General features: G+C 37.7%; 1 protein-coding gene across 1 annotated transcript in view; it reads left to right on the forward strand.

Annotated features, from left to right (window-relative positions):
• The first annotated feature begins 46 nt into the window (after nt 1-46).
• LOC140228024 (LIM domain kinase 1-like) overlaps nt 47-18,915 on the forward strand; it is an 84,084-nt gene continuing 65,215 nt past the window's right edge. The window contains exons 1-3 of the mRNA XM_072308421.1: nt 47-128; nt 4,954-5,053; nt 18,638-18,773. Of these exons, the coding sequence (XP_072164522.1) occupies nt 113-128; nt 4,954-5,053; nt 18,638-18,773 (252 nt within the window). The 5' untranslated portion in view covers nt 47-112. The remainder of the gene's footprint in view (nt 129-4,953; nt 5,054-18,637; nt 18,774-18,915) is intronic.

Here is an 18,915-nt window from a genome sequence, read left to right on the forward strand (position 1 = left end):
AAGTTGCAAGATCGACAGATGCTGTGTTGGTGGAGCATCATCCGGGCATCCGAACCGTAGCATGATAAGAGAATACATTCTAACGTGATTTCCACTTTCCGTTTGGCGAGATATGTCTACCACAAAAGGTAAGGATAAGCATTTAATTATTCATGAAAGCTCAAATCGTTTCCGTGGTGTAAGACGGATCGACTGGACTGGTCACTGGCACTGCTCCTGCCACTGGTGATCGAGGGCATCACTTGTATCACTTTCGTCCAGGGCCTCTGGGGTGGGATAGCTCGATAGAAGCATCTCGGCGTGTATCGAGTGCGAGAACACAATGGCTTTTTTTTTCACATGCAACATGATATCGTATGTTGTGTGGCTGGTGCATGGCATTTCTCGCGACGAGCAAGACCCTAATGTCTGTATTGCCAGTGGTGGACCACGAGTAAAAGTCTTTCCATAAATCTCAGAATGGCCAAAGTCCCGCATATGCATGTAGTTAACGTTAGCTAGAAATATCACACTTTCATTTCACAAAGTCATTGTAGAGTTCTGTAATTGTAAAATCCATTTCATCTCTCGAGTCTCTCAAATGTTGTTGGTCTTGGAATAATGAGCAAACAGTCTTGAAACAGACCACTGCAGGGGCGGATCCAGAAATTCTGTTAAGGGGGGGGGGGGGGCATGTGCCCCCATTTTGTGCCCCCCATGTGCCCCCCCCCCCCCAAAAAAAAAAAAAAAAATTGCACTGGCACTTGTTTGGGCATTGCCATTTGGTTCCAGCGGTTACAGCTCGTTATTCCGAAGGTTCTTTATTTGGTCCGAAGGTTCGTTTTTCCGAAGGTTCATTATTCCGAAGATTCGTTATTCCGAAGGTTCGTTAATCCGGAAATGTGATAAGGTTTGTTATTCCGAAGGTTTATTAATCCGAAAATGAAATAAGGTTCGTTATTCCAAAGGTTCGTTAATCCAAAAATGAAACAAAGCTCATTACTCCGAAGGTTCGTTACGAACCCTATTTCATTTTGGGTCAACGAACCTTCGGAATATTGAACCCTATTTCATTTTCGGATTAACGAACCTTTGGAAGAACAAACCCTTTTTCATATTTGGATACCAAGAGCCTTCGGAATATAGCGAACCCTATTTTATTTTCGGATTAACGATCCTTCGGAATAACGAACCTTCGGATAATGCCACAAATGTTCGGATTAACGAACCCTTTTTCATTTTCGGATTAACGAACCTCTAGGTATAGGGAATTTGTGTGTTTCGGATTAACGAACCTTCGGAATAACAAACCTTCGAAATAATGAACCTTCGGAATAACGAACAGCACCCGGTTCTAGCAATAGCAACACTTGCCTGTATTTATCTGAGCAAACAAACTAAATGTTTCTTACTGCCTATGTTTTTCATTATGTTACACATATAAATATAGCAATGTTGGTTAATGTGTAGACACTGTTTGGCATGCATGCTGGACTGACTGACTGATCGCAAATTCTATCCAGTCGGATAAAAACATGGAATGGCATTGGCATTGACAATTCGTGTTGTAAATTGGCAGTCAAAATGAAAAAGTATATTTGAGAGACATTTCATGTATGAAAAGATTATTGATTCGGTGCAATAGAATCTATACAATACAAATAATCACGATCACGCACATTTGTGTTAAATCCAATTTACAATTGGCTTAAAGATTTTATGTACCAGGTATTATATGAGGCTTTAATTATTTGAATTTGACTGTGTATACATAGAATTTTCAAAGCCGTCATTTTATATTCATGCATTTTGATTATTGATCATTTCAGTCTTTACCAATAATGTATGTGGCATTTTTCATATTTAGCAAACCTTGTGATGTGTAAAAAGTTCATCTACCCTCCAGCCTGATCCACTTTTAATAACCATTGTTTATTCTAAATTCCAGAGGACATTCCAAGAATAGAGATCTACAGAGTGTTGTGCAAAAATGCACAAATACACTGTAGATACAATAAGTAGAATTTGTTGCTTATGATGCAGTAGCCTACTATTGAGCACTGCAAATTATAAGCACAAAGTGACACAAACGATAACAGAGATGGGTGTACTACAGAACTATTTTACCCTAAGTTTGAAAAAGAAAAAAAAAAAATCTTGTCAAGAGATTAAAGTCAGGATGAATATTGAAAACTTTGACAGTATCAGCATATTAAACAGCATAATTAAGTGTCATCAGATGTGCCTTGTGTCATTTGAGGAAGTACAGTGCAGATATTTCAGCAGTCGATGTCCGTACCATTCATACTACACTGTATAGTGTCAAGGATTGCTGCTGACTCTGAAAAGCATTCAAAGCCAACATTTATGTGTGAACTTTGCAGAAGTTCTTACCGAACATTGTGATAGTGTGTTTTATGAACTTTGTGTCAGGAAATTGAGTGCATTTGTGTGTGTGTGTGTGTGTGTGTGTGTGTGTGTGTGTGTGTATGTGTGTTTTTGTTCCTTGTTTGATAGTTGCAGCCATAGGACAGAAGGCTTAAAGCTGTTGTTGCGTGATGCCTTTTTGTCATTGATCAAAGGGACTTTGTAGTGTACTGACTTGGAACTGATCTTCGAGTGCGCACACATTAAAAATGACCATCAGTCAAATTGCTGAATTTACATTGTACATTGACTTATGTTCAAATACTGTGATTTTGCAAAATTCCTGATTTCCTGGATCACACAATGTTCCTGTCACAACAGTGGATCTTTTGAAGTACATTATTGAAGGGATTTCCCCTACTTAACCCATCGAGGACTAGTCTCGAGTATTCTTATGGTAAATTCATGCTACATGTATGTACAAGATCAGCTTGTCCTCAACTTTAACCTGTTCCACACTGAATTCTGAAATGCCCATAAACATAACAAGCAGGCCACCAGGTTCCTGTACGGAACGGGTTTATTAAGGTTTATGGACTAGTAGTATCAATAGCAAATTATTTTAATGTGAACAGCAGCTGGGTCTGTCAAATAAGGAGCACTGTGTGGTATTATAGACATGTATAGTAATAGCGTCTCTTCTGGGTCTTTCCAATTTTTGTTACGAATTTAGACAACTTACAGTTTTAAAAGAAGGCAGTGTTGTTAATGTCAATTGTATTTAATTCTTGCTGCCTTCAGTGTATTTTAATGCATGCCAGTTGATGCATAATGTTATGTTGAGAAATTTGTTTGGAATCATTCATCAAACATTTCCATAAAATCTTGAACAAAAAAAGTTCTGTGATGCATAAGAAATATATAAATAAGAATAGACATTAATTGAAAGAATTTATTTCTTTATGGATTCTCAGTTTAGCATCATAGCAAATGTAAATGGAAGAGTTAATTTTCAAAATATAATTGGCTTGATCATACCTGGAGATAAACAACATTATATGCATATATGGTAATGAAATAAACTACATGATTAATAAGGAAAGTATGATGTGTGAACTGGAAAAAAAAAGAGGAAAAGAATGTCTACAGTGTACACCTGTAGGTTTGCCTGATCCAAGTCATCCTTCACAAAATATCAAAGTACACGTGTAATGCTTAGACACATGCACGCACAAATCTGTCCAAAATAAAAAAAAAAAAATTTGTACCCATGCCTGTGATGATAACTTTTCTTTTTAAGGCCAAAGGCCACTGTCTTTTAAATACTGGAATATATGTGTTTTTTGTTTCGTTTTTGTTTTTGCTTTGTTTTTTTCATGTTTGGCCGTGTATGACTGTTCTGTTCTTATACAAAATTGAATCTCAACACATCAGCTGGATTTATGGGTACATGTACTTCATACAAAGTACATTCTACATCATTTTGAACAAAATATAACAGTGACATGAAAATAATATGAACACACACACACACACACAAAAAAAAAAACTGGACGGACAGAGTAGCCAATGATATTAATTTCATGCCCTTTATATGAAATGTATTCTTTCATTGATCACCCAGTGAGAATGTTTTTCAGATACCAAGCTCAAGAGTTTTCTTTTGCATGGAATAGTAATGTCACCATGCAACTTATATTTAGTGTCATGTTGAGATGATGGTCTTTTCAAGCCTGGCTGTTGTATTTCCTCACATTTACATTTACAAAATGATGTCAAAAAGTACTGGGTTCATGAAACACGGTTGTTGTTTTCACAAAGACGTTGTAAAAAAAAAAAATGAATCTGTCATTTAACTCTCTTGGCATTGACAGAGATCTCATAGACAAGTTCATACTTTTGATCAAGTGATAAATATTTTGATTTCTTCTATGAAGAGTTTTGGCTAGTATTGGCAAAGAGCTCAATTCTACATCAAACTTAAAATTACAATGGTGATATTACATACTGTACATCAGTATTGCATGATATTGAATGTTGTAGTAAAGGGGAATTCCATCCTGATATATTGCCTTGTATGAACAGAAAAAGTATACAGTAAATTGGTAAAAACGTGGGGGAAAATTGGGCACACATGAACTATTAAAGTTTAAAACACATTACAAATTGACAACACTGAGTGAGATACAGTAGATGTTAAGCAGCTCTCCATTCTTTCTGTTTGTACACAAAAGGTCACAAATTTTCATTTCTGTCACAAAAACTTTCTTCAGATACTGTAGAATGAAAACTAGTGTTTTGTGTACAAAACAAATGCAGAGCTGCTTAACACCTTTGTCACACAAAGAACTTTGCCCATTTAAAATCTCTAAACTTTCTCAAAATTTGATAAAATTCTTTTTTTTGTGTGTGTGTATGTAGTATGTCTGATTCATTCCCTAAATTTTCACTGATCTTATCTGATATTTCTGTTTTCATACAAAGCAACATATTGTGAGGATGGACTTTCCCTCTAAGTGATATGGGATCAAAAAATCACAAAAATATTGTAAAACATACTGCCTCAGAGCAATCAAGCCACAATGTCTTTGATGTTTTCTCCAGTAGATGTGTCTGATTGTCCCATCTGTGCGGCCTGCCGACAGAGGATCAGCGACGCGGAGTACGTGCAGGCACTGGACAGCGACTGGCATACACTCTGCTTTACGTGAGTGTCCAAAAGCAGTGAATTTTACCTTATATCAGTTGTTCTGGATGGGCATTTAAAGGTGAATGAAACCCAATCAACAATGTGCATTGAGTAAATGCAGTTCAATAAAAGAACACTTGTATCACAAAGTTTGAGGAAAATCAGACAATCTGTTGAAAAATTATAAAATTTTTAAGTTTCTGTGCAACCATCGCAGGTTGAGAAGACCACTGCAGTTCATATCATCATATATACAATGTGTATATAAAAAATGTACAATATAGATAAAATAAAAAAGAGAATTCCACAAAATTTTGTTTTGTTTTAATGAAAAATATACATTTTCTTAACTGTTTGCTGACATATAAAGAGTAAGATTATTCCCATTACTTTCTGAAAGAGGGAGTCAAGTGCTCTTCCATATATATGCTAGAAAGTGAAAATATGGTTAAATTTCTTTAGTATTTTCTTTATATTGTCCATTCATGACATCACAAAGTGTAGATCCAAAGTACAATTTTGTAGTCTTCTCATTTAGCAATGGCAGCACCAAAACTAATACCGATGGTTTAAAAAAAAAAAAAAAATCTAATAACTTTTGAGTGGATTGTCTAATTTTCCTCAAATTTTTGCTGCTGTGTGCAACTTGATATTGCTGCATTCTCTCTCCAAAAAAAATGAATACGTATATTTTGGGTTTGGCATTCTCCTTTTTGAACATAGCACAACCAGCTGTGATCCTCCATATCCTGTAGCTGAATATGTTTTGTACCCGAGCCCTGTTTACAGGGTACACTGTACGTGTAGTTTTGGGTGACCCATTGTGTCACAACAGAACCTTTTGTTTCAGTTCCCCAAACTGTATAAATGTGCAGTGGTATCATATCATGTCATCCAGGTCTGATTAGATTAGAATACATCACCAGGATTACTTGACTGTGATATAATCAGATTCTGACAATTTACCAGAAACTATCAAAGAAGGACCTACAAATTTGTGTGAAATTAAGCCTGATGCTATCAAACAGAAAGACAAGTTCAGTCAGTATGTGAGAAGTATTGTGTGAAAAGTATATGGTACACTGTTTGTACTTCAAATCCCCTCTGTATAGGCACATTCTTTTAGGATTCATTTCTTCACTTTTACAGACAGCCTCCTTTAATCAGCCAGAGTTCAGTATCTATAGCAAGATTGTTCTGACATGAATTTCAACTTGCACAGTGCAATTTCCACACTATGACTTCAAGACTATCAAATAATTGATGGCCTGGTATTGTTTCTTTAGCATTATATGCTCGGAACATGCATGCCACTCCAATGCGCTGACTGTGTGATTCTATGGCATAACAATTGTTTTAAATGGTTCCGTATTGAATAGTAAAGTCACAGCGTGGAAATGAATGGTGCATTATTCCCACCTTGGGTCTGTACCGATCGCAAATTGTCCGTGACATTGATCGATGGCACATGACTTGAGAATCACTTAGCCCAGGCATGCATCGTAGGAGCTCTATCGGTCCACCAGTTATCACAGCCTGTCACAAGAGTAATGCATGCTGGCACAATTCTAGGCAATAACTCAGCTGCTTGAGGCGGAAAATGAGAGTTAAAGGGTCACTGTGCAAGGTGAATTGGTTTGCAGATTCTAGCTCTTGAATATATACCCCTGGATCCAGGAATGTTTATTTTTTTATATTTTGAAGAATTAATATCATAGGGCCAACAAATGTTAAGGGAGATACGATGTAGGGCCAACAAATAAGAATTTGTGCTGCATGTATTTGAAGACACTAGAAAGATTTTTTATCTATCATGTGGAAATAGGGCCATTGTAATAGTGCTCATCTTTATGGGTAAAAATGAGCTGCTTGGTGGAGATCTGTGCTCTCAGTGCTTTTCTAGTTTTCTTCTGGTATTTTACGGTTTCCCACACTGAAATCTGGGTTATTTCTGTCTTACATTGTTCATGTACATTGTAATAATCCAGCATACAAGTTTAAGTAAATGAGTCCACACACATACAAATTCATTTTCTGCAATGTATTTGAAGTTTCAGATTGGTATGTTGTACAGTAAGTCTATCAAACTCATCACTTCCAAGAAACCACATCATATGATGGTTGATATGGCGAACAACAGTGGGGTTACTATGTACATGTATAAAGTGGTTTCATGAGGTGCAGTATTTTTTTCTCTCCCTCTCATGAGTTGAGAACCCTTTGTTGTTCATTATTGCAATTGTTTGTTTCAGTTTCAGAATTTTCAAAGCCTCTTAATTGCTGTCCAAACTCATGATGGATCTCATAGCAATTCACAGTTTATGAGTTTGAGGTTAAAGTTCCTGAATGTTTCTCTTTTAAATTGGAGCATGATATTATCTGAACACATGTTTTCCGGGCAGCATCAGTGATGAAAAGTGCTGTTGAACATAGTTACAATGTATGTTTAATTTCAGAATATTAATATCCATTAAACTCAAAGTACACGATCTTGCTGAAAATGAAGTTTGTAACTTTGAAATTTGCTTAATTCCTTTATGAGTGCATTCAAATTAGTCAACATATGTATAAAAAGAACTAAACTGTAGAAATGTCGCTATGGCGAATGATGCCTCCACCATAATGCATGATTCTCCACATCTGGTGTACCTTTGTAGTACAATGTCTTCACAATGTGTGATGACAGTTTCACATAACTGGCAAAATATTGAAATGACAGGTTTGTCAGAAATATATTTTGAATGTTCTCTTTCCTTGAACTGAGTTTGCTATGATTGTCTAAGAGTGCAGGTACACATATTTAGGGAATTGAGAATTTTTACTTGACTTCTGACGGACCCTTTTATAAGTTTATGCATTGAGTAATTTCCTAGGTATGAAGAAAGAGTGTAATTACAGTACAAAATAGATTATTTGGGGGGCATTGAAACCTGGCCTTTGACCCTTAACCTTTGACCTTCTGGCTGGAAATTTCCCGGAGAATCTCCATTATAGGTAATGCATGTATATATTAAGTTTTTAAACTAATAATGCAAGCATTGCATATATAATACAATGTATGAGGGAAATAGTAAAATTTTGAGGAGTTGACCTTGACCTTTGACCCCCTGACTATTGCCCCATGACCCCTAAATTCCCTAGATAATCCCTGCCAGTCAGTACATACGTATGTACTTGTGCCAAGTTCCATGAAGAGACATTGAACCATTTGCGAGAAAAGTGATATTGCAACATTTTCACCTAACCTTTGACCTTATGACATGAAACTCTCTCTGGAGAATCTTTATGCAGTAGTACACGTCTACATTAAGTTTCAAGAAAATACCTTTGAGCATTGCATAGATATGGGGGAAATAGCAACATTTTTAGCATTTGACCTTGACCTTTTGACCTTTGACCTCTTGCCAATGTCCCTAAAATCTACTCAACTAATTGTCCCATCATACATCATCCTTGGACCAAGTTTGGTGAAAGCTGCTTCATCCAGTTTTGAGTTATCACATAAAGAAATAAATTTTAGGATTTGACCTTGATCTTTGACCTTTGACCTCTGTTCCTATATCACTAAAAAACTAATCAAGTAATTGCCCCATCATACATCATCCTCTGACAAAGTTTGGTGAAATTTGCTTGATCCAGTCTTGAGTTATCGCGTAAACGGATACAATTTCATGATTTGACCTTGACCTTTGACCTTTGGCCGATTTCACCCAAAATCTAATCAAATAATTGCCCCATAATACTTTATACTTGGACCAAGTTTGGTAGAATTCCAGTCAATATTACTCAAGTTATCGCGTAAACGAAAGCGGACGGACGTACGGACGGACGGACGGATAACCCGAAAAGATAATGCCTCCGGCACCACTTCGTGGCGGAGGCATAAAAATATCCTCAGACTAAAGACTCAGATGTACACAAAGCATAGACTGAGATTTTGTGCACCTTTGGCACATTGAATGTTTAATATGCATATGGGCCGTGACGCGAGAAAAGGGCCCTTAGGGAATTATATACCGAAAATGAGTTTTCACCTCCATGAAACTCTTACGTATTTGGATATGCAAACCTTTGTCTGAAAGTCCACTCCTAAATGCCCCATTTACGATATTCAAAACAGCATGTTTTGTCCAAATTCTGTCACTTTTTGATGCGTCTGTGCATTTCCGCGTAGTTAGCTAGTTGATCTTTTTTGTGCGTATTGCTTTGTTAAACTTCCGCGCCGTTTCATGGCGTTTGCGCGCAGTGGCGCTAAGGGCCCTTTTCTCGCGTCACGGCCCATATATTTTTGGACATGTCCCCTCAAACAGACTGACAAGTTGATGTACAAACAATTTATGACTAGGTACTGCATGATGTATTGCTTTATGTTAAATCTCTAGATGAAATGTTTGAGATCACCTTTTTGTGTCTGAATGCTTGAACAGAAAGTTAGTAACAGTTTTATACATTGTTATGCCTCCACCACGAAGTGGTGCCGGAGGCATTATGTTTTTGGGTTGTCCGTCCGTACGTACGTCTGTACGTCTGTACATAGTGTACGTACGTCCGTCCGCATTTGTTTAAAAAACGCGATAACTTGAGTAATATGGACTGGAATTTTTCCAAACTTGGTCCATGTATTAAGTATGATGGGGCAATTACTTGATTAAATTTTGGGTGAAATGGGCCTATGGCCAAAGGTCAAGGTCAAATCATGAAATTGTATCTGTTTACGCGATAACTCATGACTGGATCAAGCAAATTTCACCAAACTTTGTCCGAGGATGATGTATGATGGGACAATTACTTTTGATTAGTTTTTTAGTGAAATCGGACCGAGGTCAGAGGTCAAAGATCAAGGTCAAATCCTAAAATTTATCTGTTTACGTGATAACTCAAAACTGGATGAAGCAGCTTTCACCAAACTTGGTCCAAGGATGATGTATGATGGGGCAATTAGTTGAGTAGATTTTGGTGACATTGGTACGTATGAGGTCAATGACTTTTAGGTCAAAGGTCAAGATCAAATGCTAAAAATATTATTTCCCCTAAATCTATGCAATGCCCAAATTTACATGTAAATCTTGAAACTTAGAGTATTGTATGTACTCTTGCATAAAGATTCCCCAGAGTTTCATGTCATACTGTAAGGTCAAAGGGTAGGTGAAAATTTTATAGTCACTTTTCTCACTACTGGTTCAATGTATCTTCGTGGAACTTGGTACATATGCATGTACTGACTGGCAGGGATTATCTAGGGAATATAGGGGTCATGGGTCAATAGTCAGGGGGTCAAAGGTCAAGGTCAAGGTCAACTCAAAATTTTACTATTTCCCTCATATACTATGCAATGCTTGCATTATTAGTTTTAAAACTACATGTAATGGAGATTCTCTGGGAAATTTCCAGCCAGAAGGTCAAAGGTTAAAGGTCAAAGGCCAGGTTTAAATGCAAATAAAAAAAAAAATCTATTTTGTACTAATTACACTCTTTCTTCATACCTTGAAAATTACAAGTACTGTACTGAACGCGATAAACTTATAAAAGGGTTGGTCAGAAGTCAAGTAAAAATCCTCAATTCCCCAATATATGTGTACCTGCACTCTTTAGACAATTATAGCAAACCCAGTTCAAGGAAAGTGAAAATTCAAGATAGTTCTGATAAACCTGTCATTTCAATATTTTGCCAGTTATGTGAAACTGTCATCACACATTGTGAAGACTTTGTACTATGTGATACACCTATTGGGAGAATCATGCATTATGGCGGAGGCATCAGTCGCCATAACGACATTTCAAGCAAGTGACTATACAGTGTACAATTGTAGAATCATGCAATCTTGAGTTTTGTGTGTGTGTGCTCAAAATTGTTTGTCCTTTTTGTATCTGATTGCACTTATAAAAAAGTTAACCCGTTGAGGATGAGTCCTGAGTATACAGTACTTGGGCAGGTGTCTATTGGAAATGCATGTTCCTCTATATAGCAAAATCAGCCCGTCCTCAATGGGTTAATAGTGAATGCTCACACACACACACACACACACACACACACACAGATTTCACTGACTAGAAATTTCTTGGTTGAACTTCTGAAAAAGGATGACATTTTTAGCTTTTACAGTCATGAAGACCGTACATTTGTATCTAGCCTTTTATCTGTATTTGAAATGTACATTGTAATAAGCCATGCAGTTTATGCATGTACTGTATCACATACAACCTTGTACATGTGTTTAATTTATTGTTTCAAAAAGTCAACTTAGCAAAATTTCAGAAATCAGTGGATTGCTTAAATAGTCACATTGGCAGGTGGAATTTCAGAGTATTTGAAGTTTATGCCAAGTTGATGCGATGTATCTCTCTAGAACCAGCACAGGCCTGCAGATGGATGTCATAGAAAGTACTGTTCACAAAGCTGTCCAACAGTACAAGTGTACTGCACAAGAGTGAGACTCAGATGCAGTGAATTTTAGTGAATGCTATGTACCATGTACAGTACAGTGTACATGATTTTCACAGTCAAGGGCTTATAATGCTTGGGATACTCTGAAACAAGTGCTGAATTGTAGTCATACGATGTGTATGTTTGTCGGCACATGACTTCACAAGTAATCAACATGGTCTGAAAGTACCCCATTAAGTTTCACTTCTTTTTCTTCCTGGATATCTTGCCACTCCCCCCCCCCCCCCCCCCTCCATCCCAGTCCCTCATTTGTTTAGTGTTGACTGCCATCAGGTGATAATTGGTTTAGATTAGAACAGGTTTAAGGATTGATAGTGTTTCAAGACACGATTCAAAACATGTTGAGAAACTCCCATCACAGTGGTCTGTTTGGCAAATATAAACTGTGGTTGTAAAAAAAAAAAAAGAGCTAAGGCAAACACAGAAGCAGTGAATCAGCTTACAATTGTGCCTGATCCAGAGGGCAGTGTTGTGTCTGTAAACATTCCGAATTCTCGGTTTTATTTTCTGATCTGTGTGTGTCAGTGCTGAATTTAGCAGTACTGAGAGACAAGTGCCATTTATTTCTTGAGGAACCAGACAGTGAGAACACACAGGCACCAATCGCAGTGAAGATGCACCTGTGAATATTGTGTGGGTGCATTTACTTTAAATGAGGAATTGTTTGACCATGGTGTCATAACGCTAGTGTCTCATACACATGTACTTGCGGGTGGTTGTGTGGATCAGTTTCAGAGGATTTTATGTATTCACATGTGAGGTATGGAGGCAGTAAATGATTGTCATCTTTTGTCTTGCGCTTGCAGAAAAACAGCAGAAGCTACAAGGTGAGGAAAAAGTACATTTTATATGGACACCATGTTCATGAGGGACAAATGTCTAACATAGATGTAGAACATGTGTACCTAAATTCCATCGGTGCATTTTTTTTTTTTCGTCCGACATATTGATTGTGTGTGAATGTTGTTTCACATAGATCTCTTCTTGAGAAATCACAGGATCCACCTTGAAATTCTGACATAATTTCATTGAGGTGCATGATTGTATTCCCTTGTGTGTTTGTACCATAAGAGTATTCCAAACAGCATTAATTATCATCTATATAGGACGTTTTAGCAGCGCATTAAAAACGTGTATTGTTGTCCGCGCAATTTTTATCGTTCAATATCAGAGCATATTGAACGAAACGCATCTATAGGCCAACGTATTAATTCCCCATAGGCTACCGTTGTTACTGGCCGTTCAAGATCACACCATATTCTCGTCTGTTGCGCGAGCGCTTGCTGAGTGCGCAAACGCTTGCTACTAGTGCGCGTCATTTTGTTACAATTCACAAGCGCGCAAACAGCTTGCACCACGCAGTTTTAGGGGCTTCCCCTTTTCAGCGCTGGGATGTGACTGCCGGTCCGAGTTACTGAGTTAGTTCAAAGACGAGTAGAAGCCCGGTATTTTTCTGTAGTTTATGCTTGCTCTATTTGATTGTAGATGATAATAATAATATTGGATGGCATTAATTCATGGAATACCAGGGAATATTGCACTCGTTAGGGTCAATATTGCACTCATCTTCGATTCGTGAAATATTGGCCCTAACTCGTGCAATATTGGCCCTAACTCGTGCAATATTCTCTGGTATCCCATTCATAGCCATCCAATATAATATGATTATTGGATGATAATTACCGTATGCTGTGTGAGTAGCAGAATTTTGGATATAATCCAGTGCTATGATATATTCCAGGTATTGAAGAGAAATTATGAAAAAAAAAAAGCCTTGATTAATGATCACCAGTGCAAATTACCAATTGATGATTTTTTATAGTGGATGCCAATATCACAGGAGAGTATTGGCCTGTTCAATACGGGAACCTAGCTGGTGGCCTGCGTATTATGTCAATTGGCATTGCAAATGCAAAATTTAGTATGGAACAGGCAAAACTGTGCCAATGATGTCAATATTGTACAGTAGTATACATTGGTAGCAGTGATGTTTGCATTTCTTTTTTTAATAAATGAGTCTAATAGCCGCACGTGTCTAATAAGATAACAAATTCTAGAAAAGAGTATTTGTGTATTGAGGAGGAATATAATGTGTAATGGAATGAGAGAGAGAAAAAAAAACCACCAAGTGCTGCAACTAGTATGTACACGTATACATGTACTTCTCTGTCACAGTGGCCACTTTAATAACTCTTTTGTTTGGAGTGCACGCAATGAAGGAAGTGCTAAGACTCTCTACACTGTATTCAATCTCTATAGTCTTGAAGTGTGATAAACAACACAAGGTGATAAAAAACTGAGGTTTTTTTTTTCAGTAGATGCCATTAAATGCATTATTTCAAGGCAAACCATTGCTACCATACTCCATATGGACTGAATAAATATTAAGACTTGTAAGAAAATGATTTTACAGGGATTTCTGTCACAGAGGCAGTGACAATCTAGACTTGTTTTCTCCATTACAGTTGATCTTGAAAGCAAACAATCTGTTGACTCGTCTATCTGCACTGACTGTAATCTTGTAAAATCTGACAGGCAGTAATAAAAGTTTCATCGAAATTTGACAAAAAACATGACATTTATAAATGGAAGTTCATATTTTACTTGACGTCAATGGTGCATTTATTGTCTCAGGTCCCCATATAGGTACATTTGTAATACAGCAAACAAGACACTGCTAGTCATTGCCATTGCTCCTGACTGGGTAAAGTGCACTTTAATTTAAACCTTCTAATGGTCTCATCAAACCATAAACTAGTGACCCTTGGTGATAGCATGGGTCTTGCCAGGTTTTTGTCGTGTCATGCAAGTTTTCTGGCAACATTTTCTACCAGTTTTAGACCTCCTCAGTTTTAAAACCCTGCAACTTTAAATTTCGGCCATAACTGTATGGGGAGCTACCAAAATAAGAAGGAAAGATAATTCAGTTGGTTTCATGATGAGCCAGATGTATTGTACTTTGTCAACGATGCACAATTCAACGAGTTATTGTTCTAAATGTACATTGTATACTGAACCCAATCCCCCCCCCCCCATGACTAAATTTATAGACACCATTAGTGTCCATAGATACAAACTGATATGTTATTCGTAACGGCTGAAGCTGCTAAGTATCCATGGAATGAAAAAAAAAAAATATTCATGATATTTCCATTCATAATAGCCGACTTTGTAGAGCATAGAAATAGCCTCAAATTGGGAACAAGGGGCTTATTTTACTTAAATAGTTTACCATTTTAAATGTACTCATATTGAAGATCCGACACTATGACCTATTGTGCATTTACATGTACACCGTAGCTTTACTTAAATGGTTGTGTAACAAAAGTTTCATCAGACTGGATGCATGCTTGCTGCCGTGAAGAACAGTATAAAGGGATGTCAGAGCAAGTAGAGTGCTTCATTACTTCCCTCTGTTGATAAGAATGTGCACATGTTCCCAGCTGTAGCTGCCCTGTACAGAGACAGCTTCCATTCAGACCCCATTTACAGTGCGGGGCTGGGCCACCGAGCCAGCCTTCATTTCAGTGTAAACGTGCAAAAGGCCAAATGCGGGGCCAAAATTGGCTGCGCATTTGGCCACGCTCTGGAGGTGGTCTCGGCCTTTTCTCAGTGTAAACACAAACTGGGCCAAATGCACGGCCAATTTTAGTCTGGCTTCCAGACCCTCTGCCCGTACTATTTCACTATTCAGGATATTAACCCCCTCAACGTCGAAAACTAGTATAGTTTAAGGTGGTTTTGTCCTGCGAAGGATTTTTCCTTTTGCAAAGGCCTTTGCCCGAACGGCGACTTTGTCTCCCCGGAATCCAGTTGGAAGAGGGTCTGAAAACCAGACTATACCAAATTGCGTTTGTTTACAAGCAGAGCGCCACTATGACAAAATATTGAAAGGTTTGAATGAAAAGCCCGGGCCGAGCCCCGCACTGTAAACGGACAGAATTGCGGGGCTCAGCCCCGCAATTGAGGCAGGGCTCGGCCGCGACTCGGCCGCGGCTCGGCCGCAGCTCGGCCCAGCCCCGCACTGTAAACAGGTCTCAATCCTTTTTGTGCTTTGAGTGCCGATTTGAACAGAAATCCCCATAGCAGAGCTGGACATTCAAATAGCGGTGGTGTGGTGGCCAGGGGCCGTTGGAAACTGGTATCAGGCCACCAAATTTATCTTGCGGTGGCACGATCGGGCAACTAAGATTCAAAATAGATTGTTACTTGTACTTTTATTTCGGGCCACTAAAATTTCAGATTCAAAGATTAAAGTGGCCCAAATGAGCCACCACACCAAAAAAAAAAAAAAAAAAAAGTTGGCATTGAGCCCAGCCCATACATAGCATTTTACACACTAGGGTAATTCCGTGAAGTTGGGGCACAAAGTGTTACATTTTAGCATAACTCAGTACTAATTATGCTAATATTCTTTATAGGCTTTACATTTGTATTGAGATCATACATTTTCCTGGAAATTTTGTGCCATTCAGACTCAATTTTGATGAAGTTATTTTTAAAAAATGTAACGGTGTCCTGTAGCATCGTGACGTGTCCATGTAGCATCGTGATAGTTAAAATCTGGCCCTAAAAGACAAATTAATGCAATTAGCTTGACCAAAATTTGATATAATATGCATAATTACTAGATTAATCAGATAGCTTTACTTTTACAAGAAAATTACACAATGTGTCACTATGCTACACGGTGTCCACCAAATGTAACAAAAAAGGACACCGCGTAGCATCGTGATACATTTTGTAATTTTCTTTTAAAATTACAACTGTGTACAGGAAATTTGAGATATTTAGCTATCTGACTAATCTAGTAAATATGCATATTGCATCAAATTTTGGTCAAGCTAATTGCCATAATTTGTCTCTAAGGACCAAATGTTAAAATTTCACGATGCTACATGGACACGTCACGATGCTACAGGACACCGTTACGTATTGTTTGATAACTTCATCAAAATTGAGTCTGAATGGCACAAAATTTCCAGGAAATTGTGTGGCCTCAATGCAAATGTAAAGCTTACAAACAATATAGCATAATTAATATTGAGTTATGCTGAAATGTATTTTTCAAATATCACGATGCTACATGGACACTGCCCCAACTTCATGGAATTACCCACTAGTATAGCGAGAGCGGCTTGAATAAAACTTTAGATCTTGCCACTGCATTTTTTGGGGGGTTTTTTGGTTTTGTTTTGTTTCGTTTATTTTTTTTTCTGGAGAGCAGTAGCCTGTTTATTGCATTGATAATGCAATGCTTTCCAATGGGTTTGATTAAGAAATACAGAGGGGAAGATTTAGAATTGCAAAATGTGGGGGGATTGAGGGTGGTATAGGAAATACATACTGACATAGAAAGGTGTGTATGTGGTTGCAACCTCGGGTTTATCAGGATTAGATGTGAACAGAGTCATGTGAGCCAATAAAAACATGGCTCGTATTGTGCAATTTTCTGACTTTGGAATTATGTCTTGTGTAAAGCTGCATCATGCATTTACCATACATGTACACGTAAATCAATTTGCCATCTTTTTGGTAATTTAACCATAACTACTCACTACGTCCTTCTTATGACATTTTGTGTGTAGAATTTCCTGTAGTTAACTCTGTCTGCAGATTTGTTTGTTACACGATCTACTCTTTCTGTAAAGAAATGTTCTACCCAACTGTGCCCAAGATTTGCAATTAAATGGCATTTGATTTTCACACATAGATGACGTGGTCTCGTGCATGCAGAGCAGTTTCTAATTTGAAAGTTCTCTTTTATTTTCATTTTGAACTTCATTTTATGAAATAAATGAAAATAGGGACAGTCTTTCTGTTATACATTATTTCACCAATTTCATTCTTATTTCCATCAATCTGTTTTTTATTTATTTATTTTTATTTGATTGATTGTAAAATTCTTTTAATTCAAAACAACCTTCCCTGTAAGGTAATATATCTCCTTTGAAATGTTGTCTCACTCTGTGCCACGACATTCAAATTGCGACACTTGCTCGTGAAAATTTCAATTTATGTGGCAACCCCCCCCCCCCAAAAAAAAAAAAAAAAAAAAAATGCCTCAAATCAATTCCAGGTGAGGTGGAAGGGGTATCAGCAAAAGGGGGTGTCTGTTGTTCCCTGCCAGCACCGATAGGTTGATTTTTCTTGAAACTTGACAACCATGTGTGAAAGCTGAATACCAAGAGCTTTCTTGAAATGCCATATGGCAGGAACTGATGAAGTGGCCTCCTAAAAGAGAGATTAGGGACCACCTTTAACATTTTCCATTAGTTGCCGCCAGACTCTATGTCTCATTGGAAGATGCTACAGTTTGTAAGTGGACTCATTAATCTTCTCCTCATGAAATTTCTTTTCAGCACTCGGAGCTGACTCTATTAAAGTCTCCAGGTTTAGGGTTCTTAGATTGGAAAGATATATTTTATGGTTCTTGCCAGGAAATTAATACCTGAGAAAAATGTTACGACATTTTTTCATGAAGTGGGATTGCCAAAGAGAAAAATGACAGTTAGGAGTAGGAACGAATGAGGCAAAATTGATGTTCCCCTTTCAGATGTAATAAGTGTGGTTTAAATTTATGATTGTATGCACTTACAGATGCTGACATACAGCTGTTTATATACAAAACATGTACTTTGTATGTGGTGAACAGGGTACCCACAGTGTATAAACCTGTGCAAGCTTGTAAAAGTAAGGTATTACACAGATGTTTCATGCTTACTGGAACCATGAAGGTGAGAGTTATTTGCAAAAATTGTTACGTGTATTTATGCAGCTGTGCATGAAGACATTGCATCAAGATGTTTGTAGAAGTTCTTGTCAACTACTTTGTAAAACGCCTTACCAGTATAACGTGTGTACACCTTTCATTTATGATAAAGATGTCTATCACGATCAGTAAAATTGAATGTGAGTATCAAGATACTGATCGTCTCCAACTTTACCTAAATTGTTCATGACTTACCATTACCATAGTTTATTTATTGTGACTTTTATTGTTTGCTGACCCACTATTGTTGAGGCCAAACTCCAGAGATCACAAGGGACTTCTTGTAATTCATACTGTTTACCCTGACATTGTGTGGATGCATAGTACCCCTACAATGTATATCTAATGAAATTTTCAACCTTCCATCTGTTTGTGCTTTGAGCAGCTGTAGCCAGTGCAAGCAGCGCCTGTCGTCATGGTACCACGAGAGGGACAAGAAGCTGTACTGCCAGAAGGACTACTGGGCCAAGTTTGGCGAGTCCTGCCAGGGGTGCGGTCAACTCATTGCCGGTCCAGTTATGGTAAGGTGGACGCAAGAAGGCTAGAGGTACCTCACTTCTTCCTTTTAGAAGTAGTATTCGAGAAGTATCAATAGTTGTTAAATGTCAGTTTGCATTGATGATAATGATGATGATGCTGGCATCGATAGCAACGACGGCGGCA

Source organism: Diadema setosum, chromosome 4 (assembly GCF_964275005.1).
Source record: "Diadema setosum chromosome 4, eeDiaSeto1, whole genome shotgun sequence".
Taxonomy (NCBI): domain Eukaryota; kingdom Metazoa; phylum Echinodermata; class Echinoidea; order Diadematoida; family Diadematidae; genus Diadema; species Diadema setosum.